A 14,278-nucleotide genomic window follows, 5' to 3' on the forward strand; every position below is an offset into this window, starting at 1 on the left:
GTCAGACCATATCTCATAGAATATATAAAACATTATTGTGACACATGACTTTAAAAGAAACCGATAATTAAAATCAAATAAAATAAAATCTTTAAATGTGATGTTCTAAGTAACTGAAGTGAGATCATACTACAATGGTGACTGATTTTATAACTTCGTACTTCACGCTGACAGAGAAATTCATATTATTTGTATAAATCTGCACTTGGATAAAAGCTCCTTCTGCTGTTTGGATGGAGGAGGTTAGGAGTCTCCTATAAGTTCTGTTTACAGGCGACAAATGCTGGAATATGAATGTTTGCTATAGGCCAGCGCCATGGGCATCCGCTAAAAAAATTTCAGGGGGGGGGGGCACTTTGGCAGCGGCTAAACAGTCGCATTTAACCCTTGCTTCAAACGCTAGAGGGGGTTAAAAGTGCCCGCTAACGGCCGAATAGCGCAGTTAAAACAATGGTAAAATGCCGCTTTTTAGCGACGCTTTACCGATAACGCGGCCAGCTGGCAGTGTGAAATAGCTCTTGAGATAATTCAGCTTCACTCAATGCCCATATAAATATAGCCTAGAGAATGTACAGACCCCCCCATATTGCACAGACCCCACCATTCAGTACAGATGGACCCCCATTCCGCACAGACCCCTCCATTTAGCACAGACCCCCCCTTCAGCACAGATGGACCCCCTTTAAGCACAGACCCCCCTTCAGCACAGATGGACACCCCATTCAGCACAACCCCCCCCTTTAGCACAGACGGACCCCCCTCCCCCATCCCATTCAGTACTTCAGATCAGCCATCAGCGCGGCACAGGCAGCAGGTTCCCTCCCCCTGTGTACACATAAACATTGGAGGGGGAAGCGGCTTCACTCTGCTCGCTGTGCCTGTGTAACATCCGGCCAGGGACTGCTCAGACAGCCCGCGGCCGCGAGACTCTTCAACACCTTCTTGATTTTCCAGGGGGGGGGTCATTTGCCCCCCCTTGCCCTATGGAGCGGACGCCCATGGCCAGCACCAGGGTAGAGCTTAATGCATCCTATTATTTAACAATAGGTTCACACATGTCCGTTGCGAATTTCCAAAGCAGCGGTTAAGCGGTTCAGCACCATATTTATATATCGTTCAGATGCAAATTTTTGGAGCCAGCGGCCACCGGCATCTTTAACAATAGCTGGTTGTTAAGGAGAGGGTCGGGAAGCTGGGTGCCATGTCCTTAACAACGGATGACTCGTCAGCTGTCAGCAGGGTTTCCCCCTGACAGCTGAAGGTAAAAAATTGTGAAAAAAACGGGATGGGGTCCCCAACCCCAATCTTTACCAGGCCCTTATGGGTCTGGTATGGATTTTAAGAGGAATCCCATGCCAAATGTATTTTTTTAAATGGTGTGTGGTCCCCCCCCCCCCAAATCAATACCTGCCCTAAAGCACCCCCCATGTTGAAGGCATGTGCCCTTGTTTGGTTCAGGGGGGGCCGCTTGCTCGCCTTCCCCCTTCCTGACCTGCTAGGCTGCATGTTTGGATAAGGGTCTGGTATGGATTTAGGGGGAGACCCCCTTGGTTTTTGGCATGGGGTTCCCCTTAAAATCTGTACCAGATCCAAAGGACCTGGTGTGGATTGGTGGGAACCCCACGCTGATTTTTTTTCTAATTTAATTTGTGTTCAAAACTGATGAGATGTGCAATTCTCATAGAAGGCAATGAGCCAGGAATTTGCATCTGAATAGCAACACTCAGGAAACACACAGGAAATTTGTATTCACACGGCCGCTGCACCGCATATATGTGAACCGGTTCCATCGAAAGCCAGTTTGGTTCACGCTTTGTGTTCATTCAGAAAATACAAAGCTTCTTGTGATTGGCTGAGCAGCACTCGATTTTGTTCCGGGTGTTGGAAGTGAAGTCTCCATCCTATTGCCAGAACACAACACTGTATATTGTATGTAGCTAAGCCTACATACAGTACAGTTCATGCAGTGCTAAGAGCTGCTATATGTCTTAGTGAAGTAAATCTTTCAGTTGGACCAGCTTGGTCCAAACAATTTAAACAGCCTTCGTTTTCTTTTCTTTTCTTTTTTTTTTTTTTTAACCAGGTGATCTGTCAAGTAACACACTTCCTGTCTTAGGGAGCAATAGAGACAACATTGGACAGCAGCATTGTTATATGGGGTATGGATTGATCTGGTGTATGGATTGCCTGGTGTATGGATTGATATGGGGTATGGATTGATATGGCGTATGGATTGATCAGGTGTATGAATTGCCCGATGTATGGATTGCCCGGTGTATGGATTGCCCAGTGTATGGATTGCCCGATGTTTGGATTGCCCGGTGTATGGATTGCCCGATGTATGGATTGCCCGATGTATGGATTGCCCAATGTATGGATTGCCCGATGTATGGATTGCCCGATGTTTGGATTGCCCGGTGTATGGATTGCCCGATGTATGGATTGCCCGATGTATGGATTGCCCGATGTATGGATTGCCGATGTATGGATTGCCCGGTGTATGGATTGCCCGATGTTTGGATTGCCCGGTGTATGGATTGCCCGATGTATGGATTGCCCGATGTATGGATTGCCCGATGTATGGATTGCCGATGTATGGATTGCCCGGTGTATGGATTGCCCGATGTATGAATTGCCCGATGTATGGATTGCCGATGTATGGATTGCCCGGTGTATGGATTGCCCGATGTATGGATTGCCCGATGTATGGATTGCCCAGTGTATGGATTGCCCGATGTATGGATTGCCCGATGTATGGATTGCCCGATGTATGGATTGCCCGGTGTATGGATTGCCCGGTGTATGGATTGCCCGATATCTGGATTGCCCGATGTATGGATTGCCCGGGGTATGGATTGCCCGATGTCTGGATTGCCAGGTGTATGAATTGCCCGATGTATGGATTGCCCAGTGTATGGATTGCCCGATGTATGGATTGCCCGGTGTATGGATTGCCGGGGGTATGGATTGCCCGATGTCTGGATTGCCAGGTGTATGAATTGCCAGATGTATGGATTGCCCAGTGTATGGATTGCCCGATGTATGGATTTCCCGGTGTATGGATTGCCTGGGGTATGGATTGCCTGGTGTCTGGATTGCCCGGTGTATTGATTGCCCGGTGTATGGATTGCCCAGTGTATGGATTGCCTGGGGTATGGATTGCCTGGTGTCTGGATTGCCCGATGTATGGATTGCCCAGTGTATGGATTGCCCGATGTATGGATTGCCCAGTGTATGGATTGCCCGATCTATGGATTGCCCAGTGTATGGATTGCCCGATGTATGGATTGCCCAGTGTATGGATTGCCCGATGTATGGATTGCCCGATGTATGGATTGCCCGATGTCTGGATTGCTCGATGTCTGGATTGATATGGGGTATGGATTGCTCGATGTATGGATTGCCCGATGTATGGATTGCCCGATGTATGGATTGATATGGGGTATGGATTGCTCGATGTATGGATTGCCCGATGTATGGATTGATATGGGGTATGGATTGCTCGATGTCTGGATTGCCCGATGTATGGATTGATATGGGGTATGGATTGCTCGATGTCTGGATTGCCCGATGTATGGATTGATATGGGGTATGGATTGCCCAGTGTATGGATTGCCCGATGTATGGATTGCCCGATGTATGGATTGATATGGGGTATAGATTGCTCGATGTATGGATTGCCCAGTGTATGAATTGATATGGGGTATAGATTGCCCGGTGTATGGATTGCCCGATGTATGGATTGCCCGATGTATGGATTGCCCGGTATCGGGTGACTTTTTAGGGTGCTCATGGATAGAATTACTTTGATGTGAAGAGGTTGGAGAATGTTGAGGACTCTTTAGTCATTACACTCCTGCAGGATTTAGCCCTTTGAAATAAATAAAGAAAGCAGCACTTAGAGGATCTCTCACGTCCCATGTAATAATAATAATTGGGATGGTGTAGTGTGATGGTGTGGCCGGGGCAGTGGCGAGTCATGTACAGTGCTGGGAGTGGGAGACACACATGGTGTTGTGTAGGGAGAGGTGTGGACTGTCCCAGCACAGGGTGACACCACTCACTGACACCTTCACTTTCTCGTCCCCTGTCATTACCTGGCCGATCACCTCCGACACCTTCCAATCACACAGGCGACAAGGCCACGCCCCCGGAGCTCATTGGTGGTCCTCCCACCTGGGTGCTCCGAGCTCTGCAGGGATTGGTCGCGGTCGCTGTCAGTGTGCGGGTGTGTCCCGGCTGCAGGTGCAGAGTAGTAGTAGGGAGCCGTGTAGTCAGGGGGAGGCTGTGATCGGAGGATTGTACCGGGGGAATGACGGGGAGATCAGCACAACACTGAGCCGGGGGAGACACAGACATGACCGGGCCGGCTGCAGAGAGTCTGGATCTCAGCTTCCTACAGGAGGAAGAAGTCAGCAGGATCCTACAGGTGCTGGAGAGGGACGAGGAGCTGAGGAGGACCGACAGGGACAGACTCAGGTGAGCAGTGATGGGGGGGAGACTCAGGTGAGCAATGATGGGGGGGAGACTCAGGTGAGCAATGATGGGGGGGGGGGGGGAGACTCAGGTGAGCAATGATGGGGGGAGACTCAGGTGAGCAGTGATGGGGGGGGGAGACTCAGGTGAGCAATGATGGGGGGGGGGGGGGGGAGACTCAGGTGAGCAATGATGGGGGGGGGGGAGACTCAGGTGAGCAATGATGGGGGGGGGAGACTCAGGTGAGCAATGATGGGGGGGGGGAGACTCAGGTGAGCAATGATGGGGGGGGGGGAGACTCAGGTGAGCAATGATGGGGGGGGGGGGGAGACTCAGGTGAGCAATGATGGGGGGGGGGAGACTCAGGTGAGCAATGATGGGGGGGGGGGGACTCAGGTGAGCAATGATGGGGGGGGGAGACTCAGGTGAGCAATGATGGGGGGGGGAGACTCAGGTGAGCAATGATGGGGGGGGGGAGACTCAGGTGAGCAATGATGGGGGGGGGGGAGACTCAGGTGAGCAATGATGGGGGGGGGGGACTCAGGTGAGCAATGATGGGGGGGGGAGACTCAGGTGAGCAATGATGGGGGGGGGAGACTCAGGTGAGCAATGATGGGGGGGGGGAGACTCAGGTGAGCAATGATGGGGGGGAGACTCAGGTGAGCAATGATGGGGGGGGGGACTCAGGTGAGCAATGATGGGGGGGGGAGACTCAGGTGAGCAGTGATGGGGGGGTAGACTGAGGTGAGCAGTGATGGGGGGAGACTCAGGTGAGCAATGATGGGGGGGGGAGACTCAGGTGAGCAGTGATGGGGGGGTAGACTGAGGTGAGCAGTGATGGGGGGAGACTCAGGTGAGCAATGATGGGGGGGGGGTAGATTCAGGTGAGCAGTGATTGGGGGGGGGCGGGTAGATTCAGGTGAGCAGTGATGGAGGTAGACTCAGGTGAGCAATGATGGAGGGGACAGGGTAGCTTCAGGTGATCAGTGATGGGGGACGGGGAGACTCAGGTGAGCAGTGATGGGGGGATGGAGGTAGATTTAGGTGAGCAGTGATGGGGGTAGATTCAGGTTAGCAATAATGGGGGGGAGGGGGTAGACTCAGGTGAGCAATGAAGTGGGGGGTAGACTTAGGTGAGCAATGATGGAGGGGGACAGGGTAGATTCAGGTGATCAGAGATGGGGGGGGGGTAGACTCAGGTGAGCAATGATGGGGGGTAGACTCAGGTGAGCAATGATGGGGGGGGGGGGGTAGACTCAGGTGATCAGTGATGGGGGGACGGAGGTAGATTCAGGTGAGAAATTATTGGGGCAGCCTCAGGTGAGCAGTGATGGGAGGGGGGTGGAGGTAGATTCAAGTGAGCAATAATGGGGGGTAGACTCGGGTGAGCAATGATGCGGGGACGGGGTAGACTCAGGTGAGCAATGATGGGGGGGGGGCAGGTGTAGACTCAGGTGAGCAATGATGGGGGGTAGACTCAGGTGAGCAATGATGGGGGGTAGACTCAGGTGAGCAGTGATGGGGGGTACAGGGACAGATTCAGGTGAGCAATGATGGGTGAGATGGGGTACAACTCAAGTGAGCAGTGATGGGGAGGAATGGAGGTAGATTCAGGTGAGCAGTGATGGGCGGGGGTAGATTCAGGTGAGCAGTGATGGGGGGACTGAGGTAGATTCATGTGAGCAATGATGGGGGGGGAGGTGGGGAGAGGTAGATTCAGGTGAGCAGTGATGGGGGACAGAGGTAGATTCAGGTGAGCAGTGATGGGGGGGGCGGGGGTAGATTCAGGTGAGCAGTGATGGGGGGGCAGAGTCAGGTAAGCAGTGATGGGGGGCGGGGGTAGATTCAGGTGAGCAGTGATGGGGGGACAGGGGCAGACTTAGGTGAGCAATGATGGGGAATAGGCTCAGGTGAGCAGTGATGGGGGGGGGGCAGACGCAGGTGAGCAGTGGTGGAGGAAAGACTCGGGTGAGGAATAGATGGGGGAGACTCAGATGAGCAATAATGGGGGGGGGGGGACAGATTCAGGTGAGAAATGATGGGGGATAGGCTCAGGTGAGCAGTGATCGGGGGGATGGGGGAGACTCAGGTGATCAATGTGGGGGGGGGGTCGGGGCAGACTTGGGTGAGCAATGATGCAGGGGGACGGGGGTAGACTCAGGTGAGCAGTGATGGGGGGGGGACAGGGGTAAACTCAGGTGAGCAATGATGCAGGGACTGGGTAGACTCAGGTGAGCAATGATGGGGGGTAGGCTCGGGTGAGCAGTGATGGGGGGCACGGGGACAGATTCAGGTGAGCAATGATGGGGGGGGGGTGGGGGTAGACTCAGGTGAGCAATGATGGGTGAGATGGGGTACGACTCAAGTGAGGAATGGAGGTAGATTCAGGTGAGCAGTGATGGGCGGGGGTAGATTCAGGTGAGCAGCGATGGGGTGACTGAGGTAGGTTCATGTGAGCAGTGATGGGGTGGGATAGGGGTAGACTCAGGTGAGCAATGATGCAGGGGGACGGGGGTAGACTCAGGTGAGCAGTGATGCAGCGGGACGGGGTAGACTCAGGTGAGCAATGTTGTGGGGGGGGGGTAGATTCAGGTGAGCAGTGATGGGGGACGGGGGTAGATTCGGGTGAGCAGTGATGGGGGTAGATTCGGGTGAGCAGTAATGGGGGACGGGGGTAGATTCGGGTGAGCAGTGATGTGGAGGGGGGCTGGGGTTGATTCAGGTGAGCAGTAATGGGGGGGCTGGGGGTAGATTTAGGTGAGCAATGATGTGGGGGGGGGGGGTAGATTCAGGTGAGCAATGATGTGGGGGGGAGGGGGTAGATTCGGGTGAGCAGTGATGGGGGACGGGGGTAGATTCGGGTGAGCAGTGATGTGGAGGGGGGCTGGGGTTGATTCAGGTGAGCAGTAATGGGGGGGCTGGGGGTAGATTTAGGTGAGCAATGATGTGGGGGGGGGGGTAGATTCAGGTGAGCAATGATGTGGGGGGGAGGGGGTAGATTCGGGTGAGCAGTGATGGGGGACGGGGGTAGATTCGGGTGAGCAGTGATGTGGAGGGAGATAGATAGATATTCAGATGAGCAGTGATGGGGGACAGGGGTAGATTCAGGTGAGCAGTGATGGGGGACAGGGGTTGATTCAGGTGAGCAGTGATGGGGGACGGGGGTTGATTCAGGTGAGCAGTGATGGGGGACGGGGGTTGATTCAGGTGAGCAGTGATGGGGGACGGGGGTTGATTCAGGTGAGCAGTGATGGGGGACGGGGGTAGATTCAGGTGAGCAGTGATGGGGGACGGGGGTAGATTCAGGTGAGCAGTGATGGGGGACGGGGTTAGATTCAGGTGAGCAGTGATGGGGGACGGGGGTAGATTCAGGTGAGCAGTGATGGGGGACGGGGGTAGATTCAGGTGAGCAGTGATGGGGGACGGGGGTAGATTCAGGTGAGCAGTGATGGGGGACGGGGGTAGATTCAGGTGAGCAGTGATGGGGGACGGGGGTAGATTCAGGTGAGCAGTGATGGGGGACGGGGGTAGATTCAGGTGAGCAGTGATGGGGGACGGGGGTAGATTCAGGTGAGCAGTGATGGGGGACGGGGGTAGATTCAGGTGAGCAGTGATGGGGCAGACTCAGGTGAGCAATGATGGGGGGGGACGGGGGCAGACTTGGGTGAGCAATAATGGGAGGAGACTCGGTTTAGCAATGATTGGGGGAGACTCAGGTGAACAGTGATGGAGGAAAGGGGGCAGACTCAGGTGAGTAGTGATGGGGGGGGGATGGGGGCAGACTCGGGTGAGTAGACATGAGGGGGGATGGAGGCAGACTCGGGTGAGTAGGGATGGGGGCACACTCAGGTGAGCAGGGATGGGGGCACACTCAGGTGAGCAGGGATGAGGCAGACTCAGGTGAGCAGGGATGGGGGGGGGGGGCTGGGGGCAGACTCAGGTGAGCAGGGATGGGGGCAGACTCAGGTGAGAAATGATGGAGGGGATAGGCTCAGGTGAGTAGTGATGGGGGGGATGGGGGTATATTCGGGTGAGCAGTGATGGGGGACGGGGTAGATTCAGGTGAGCAGTGATGGGGGGGGGGGCAGATTCAGGTGAGCAGTGATGGGGGGGGGGGGCAGATTCAGGTGAGCAATGATGGGGGGGGGGTAGATTCAGGTGAGCAATGATGGAGGGGGGGCAGACTTGGGTGAGCAGTGATGGGGGGACGGTAGCAGACTCGGGTGAGCAGTGATGGGGGGAGGGGGTGGGGGCAGACTCAGGTGAGCAGGGATGGGGGCAGACTCGGATGAGCAGTGATGGGGGGGGGGGGGAATGGGGGCAGACTCAGGTGAGCAGTGATGGGGGGGAGAATGGGGGCAGACTTGGGTGAGCAGTGATGGGGGGGGGGGGAATGGGGGCAGACTCAGGTGAGCAGTGATGGGGGGGAGAATGGGGGCAGACTCGGGTGAGCAGTGATGGGGGGGATCGGGGCAGACTCGGGTGAGCAGTGATGGGGGGGGGGGGGAATGGGGGCAGACTCAGGTGAGCAGTGATGGGGGGGGGAATGGGGGCAGACTCGGGTGAGCAGTGATTGAGGGGGGGGGGATGGGGGTAGATTCGGGTGAGCAGTGATTGGGGGGAGGATGGGGGTAGATTCGGGTGAGCAGTGATGGGGGGGGGGGCTAGGGTTGATTCAGGTGAGCAGTGATGGGGTGGCAGATTCAGGTGAGCAATGATGGGGGGGTAGATTCAGGTGAGCAATGATGGGGGGCAGACTTGGGTGAGCAGTGATGAGGGGACGGTAGCAGACTCGGGTGAGCAGTGATGGGGGGGGGGGATGGGGGCAGACTCAGGTGAGCAGTGATGGGGGGTGGGGTGGGGACAGACTCGGGTGAGCAGGGATGGGGGCAGACTCGGGTGAGCAGGGATGGGGGCAGACTCGGATGAGCAGGGATGGGGGCAGACTCGGATGAGCAGTGATGGTGGGGGGGGAGGCAGACTCAGGTGAGCAGTGATGGGGGGGGGCAGACTCAGGTGAGCAGTGATGGGGGGGGGGGGGCAGACTCAGGTGAGCAGTGATGGGGGGGGGGCAGACTCAGGTGAGCAGTGATGGGGGGGGAGGCAGACTCAGGTGAGCAGTGATGGGGGGGGCAGACTCAGGTGAGCAGTGATGGGGGGGGGGGAGGCAGACTCAGGTGAGCAGTGATGGGGGGGGGAGGCAGACTCAGGTGAGCAGTGATGGGGGGGCAGACTCAGGTGAGCAGTGATGGGGGGGGGAGGCAGACTCAGGTGAGCAGTGATGGGGGGGCAGACTCAGGTGAGCAGTGATGGGGGGGAGGCAGACTCAGGTGAGCAGTGATGGGGGGGGCAGACTCAGGTGAGCAGTGATGGGGGGGGGGAGGCAGACTCAGGTGAGCAGTGATGGGGGGGGGAGGCAGACTCAGGTGAGCAGTGATGGGGGGGCAGACTCAGGTGAGCAGTGATGGGGGGGGGAGGCAGACTCAGGTGAGCAGTGATGGGGGGGCAGACTCAGGTGAGCAGTGATGGGGGGGGAGGCAGACTCAGGTGAGCAGTGATGGGGGGGCAGACTCAGGTGAGCAGTGATGGGGGGGGGCAGACTAGGATAGAGGGTAAAGCAGATCATTGGTTACTGTACAAGTGTGTGTGAATCAATTCCTGTCCTGTCCCAGTGTACAGGTATGATCAATATCGTATGATAAATTGATTATTAATAAACTATTGATAAGTATAATTGTGCAGAGAAGCCCCTCCCTCCTGTCAGGCTGATGTCAGATGGATAACTGTTGCTGCTCACAGAGTCCCTCCCCCTTAGCGGCCCTAATGCTACTGAATCATCAGTCACGAGGGACAGACAGGCGGCTTTTTGGGGAAAATGCCCACAGTGCGACGATAAGCATTTTACTGAATTGTCACTTCTGGGTGTCCTTGCAAACAATTGTTTTCCATGTGTCCCATTCACATTGCAACACTGTACAGAGCTGTGTTTTTATATCACCAAAACTTAAACCCAGTGGTAATCAAATCAAATATCACCAAACAACAAATTATGTGAATAAAATGGTATAAATCTCATTTGGGTTCAATGTTGCATGACTGTGCAATTGCCAGTTAAAGTAGTGCAGTGGCAAATAGCAAGTAATGTCCTGGTTATGAAGGAGGTTGAAGTAGTTCATTGAAATGGGTTGCCTTGTCGTAGCGCACAAAGACGTGACACAACGTCCAATAACCAGAAGCACAAAGTGTGAATGGGCTGTAGACAAAGGAAGCTGAATAATGAAGTCATGTGACTATCTCAGGCAGTGGAAGACATAATTGGACTCTTGAATAAGCTTTCACAAATGTATTAATATGTCCCCATACCTCATTAACATGTTGCTGACACTGGAAGCCAACCCTTTAAAGTGGGAGCCAACTCCCATGTATGTTTTTTACCCAATAGATGAGCCTAGAATAAAGCTTGCCTATAGGTACTGTAAATGTGTCCTATATGTGCGCTATTTAGGAGATATTTACTTTAGAAGCAACCAGTGATGTCACCGGGGCATGCGTGGGATTGACATCATCGCCGGTTCGGCCAATCGGATAGCTGAAGCCCGCGAACCTGAAGGAAGATCGGGTGAAGATGGAAGTGCCTTCAGCGGTGACAGCATGCCACTGGAGGGCTTCCTTTTCAGGTATGTCTGTCATAATGTGCATACTAGCACATTATGTGTTGAACTGCCCTTCTTTTTGGATGCGGTTTACTACCGCTTTAAGTGGGCTGATAGAGCGCTCCCCAGAACAAACAGCAAGGTATAAATGTGGCGGCCAGGCAGACCCACCTCCCTTGCTGCTGCATGTATGTATATTGCTGTTGTAAAGAGGGTAGTAAGGTCCTGTGTCAATGGGCGTTTAGCCATATCTCCCAACTGTCCCTGATTTGGAGAAATGTCCCTCTGTCCCTCATTCTCCTCATTTGTCCCTCATTTTGGTCTGATCTATAGAAATGTATATAAAATGCACTTTTTATCTATCAAAAAGTGTTTTCCAGCACTAAACTTTCATCTGATTTCTAAATTGCTGGATTTGTAAATTCCAAAAACCAATATAAAGGAATAGTAGTGGTAAAAAAAAGCACTTGTGGGTTTAACCAATCGTATTTTTTTGTACAATTCTCCTTTAAGGGGGCGTGGCAAGGGGTGTGTCCTATGCCTGCATACTTTTGCAGATAGGTGTCCCTCATTCCTATCTCAGAAAGTTGGGAAGTATGGTTTAGCTTGTGTGGATGACATCAGTTTGAGAAATACACTATTTTGTCAAAAGTATTGGGACACCTGCCTTTACATGAGCTTTAATGGCATCCCAGTCTTGGTCAGTAGGGTTCAATATTAACTTGGTCCACCCTTTGGAGCTATAACAGCTTCAACTCTTCTGGGAAGGCTATCCACAATGTTTAGGAGTGTGTCTATGGAAATGTTTGACCATTCTTCCAGATGCGCATTTGTGAAGTCGTGCGCTGATGTTGGATGGAAAGGACTGGCTCACAGCAAGGTCCATAAAGACATGGATGAACGAATTCGGGGTGGAGGAACTTGACTGACCTCAACCCAATAGAACACCTTTGGGAGCGGAGACTGCAAGCCAGGCCTTGTGGAAGGATGATAAAACATTCCCATAGACACACTCCTAAACCTTGTGGGCAGCCTTCCCAGATGAGATGAAGCTGTTATAGCTGCAAAGGGTGGGCCAACTCAATATTGAACCCTACGGACGAAAACTGGAATGCCATTAAAGTTCAGGTGTGTGTAAAGGCAGGTATCCCAGGACTATACTTGCAGGAATCATTTGTGTCGGATTCAAAGGGAGAAATGTGCTCGATAGTGTCCAAACTCACCTTCCATGATGATGAATTTTAGGGTTCTTGTCTCTTTAGGACTCCTGCTGGCAGTGCTGCTCTGTGCAGGTACTGCCACCATTTGATGACTTGGTCATCTTTCTAGGTGGGAAGATGGCAGACGGGAGCTCATTCAGAGTAAAAAAAAAAAAAAAAAAAAGGAAGGCAGGAATCCCAATAGCTGTCAGAATACCACTAGGGTGTCACCTGGTGCGGTAAAACATGGTGTCATCCTCCAACCCCCCAATCCAACTATAGTCGCCCCTCAGTTCAGACTCCCCTCCCTCAGTAAAGACCCCCCCTCCATCAATACACCCCCCTCAGGACAAATCGCCCCCCCCTAAATCGGAACAGACACCCCTTAAAAAAAAACTACCATCCCCTGCATTAGTGCAAACCCCCCAGGATAAACCACCCCCCCCCAATAATTTCAGACAGCCCCTTAAGATAACCTCCCCCTCCATCAGTGCGGACCCCCCAGGATAAACAACCCCCATTAAGTGCAGACAGCCCTTCAGGATAGACCCCCCCCCCCCCAGGATAAACCCCCCCCCCCTGCATTAGTGCAGGCCCCCTCTGGATAACCCCCAATAAGTGCAGACCCCCCCATATGCACCTGGGAGGCGGGCAGAGGCTTCAGCATGCAGCCGCCCGGAGAGTTGCTTGCTCAAACTGTCACTCTTTGGGCGGCGCGCCTGTGTATAGTGAAAGGAGCAAGCTGCAACGGCAGTAAGAGTGAGGACTCTCGCTCACGTATAGCGTAGCACATTGCGGCTAAAAAGCCCTGCCTCCGGGACCTTCCACCGAGCTCGGGATGGCATCACCCGGGTGCGGGTCTCGCCCCTGCCCCCACCTAGCGACGCCACTGATCCAAATCGGTGTGACGCCGACTTTGTGGTGGCCCACCAAATTTCAAAAGTATTTCCTGCACTACTTTTGGTGACTTCGGAGGCGATTTCAATAGACATCTGTCCATGAACCCGCACAGATGTCTTTCAAATCGCCCTGAGGTCGGACTGAAATGCGGCTTTGAAATCGTGCGAGTTCAGATGAACTCCACAATTTTTATAGCCGTGTTCAGTGTGAACGCGGGCTAAATGTTTATGGTGCGTTTAAATAGAAGTTCATGGAAGAGGTTGCAAAACATCAACGCCTGCCAAAGTCTACAGGCAGAGTAATTTGTGCCTTGCTTTGGTGCAAGGAAACGTTCTCGCTCCTGTGTTCACACCTCTGAGTGTACACCTATGTCCGCTCCCTGTTTGAACAATTGTAAGTGGTGTTGATGGGCCGTCGGGAAGCTGTAAAAATGTGATCTGAACGATTGTACGGACCTTAAAGCTAAGTTTGATGTGCTGCTTTCATTGTCCTACTTTCCAGAGGCATTTCAGTCACCATCTGTTTTTAACCCTGTAAATGCTACACCACTATGCCACACCTGAGTGCATAGCTCCCAACTGTCCCTGATTTGGAGCAATGTCCCTCATTCCTCCTAATTTGTCCCTCATTTTGGTCTGGTCCATATAGTTTTATATAAAAATGCACTTTTTTTTTTTTTCAAAAAGTGCTTCCCAGAGCTAAACCTTTCATCCTATTTCTAAATTGCTGCTTTTGTACATTTTAAAAGCCAATATAAAGTAATGAATGAATGAATGAAAAACTTATAAAGCGCGGCGCATGCGAACTGAATCGTAATAGTAGTGGTAAAAAAAAGCCCTTGTAGATTTTGTTTATTTAATTTTTTTTATTAATTCTCCTTTAAGGGGGTGTGGCAGGGGGCCCTATGCCCAGGGCCGCTGATAGGGGGGGACCACCAGTCCTCCTGTAGGGGGCCCAGGCTCACAAGGGGGCCCAAACAGCAGAGGGAATCAGTGCGGTCGGATGGAGGGGCAATTACAGGATGCCCTATGTGACTCTCTACAGCAGCTG

General features: G+C 53.1%; 1 protein-coding gene and 1 non-coding gene across 2 annotated transcripts in view; both read left to right on the plus strand.

Moving 5' to 3' along the window:
- The first annotated feature begins 4,233 nt into the window (after nt 1-4,233).
- The window catches only part of EXPH5 (exophilin 5), a 139,335-nt gene continuing 129,290 nt past the window's right edge, over nt 4,234-14,278 (plus strand). Inside the window, exon 1 of the mRNA XM_040340570.1 lies at nt 4,234-4,479. Coding sequence (XP_040196504.1) covers nt 4,358-4,479 — 122 coding nt within the window. The 5' untranslated portion in view covers nt 4,234-4,357. The remainder of the gene's footprint in view (nt 4,480-14,278) is intronic.
- On the plus strand, nt 12,281-12,495 carry LOC120930056. The gene has a single exon (XR_005747585.1). It is a non-coding gene; the product is annotated as a small nucleolar RNA U3 (small nucleolar RNA).

The sequence above is a fragment of the Rana temporaria genome, chromosome 2 (genome assembly GCF_905171775.1).
Source record: "Rana temporaria chromosome 2, aRanTem1.1, whole genome shotgun sequence".
Lineage (NCBI taxonomy): Eukaryota > Metazoa > Chordata > Amphibia > Anura > Ranidae > Rana > Rana temporaria.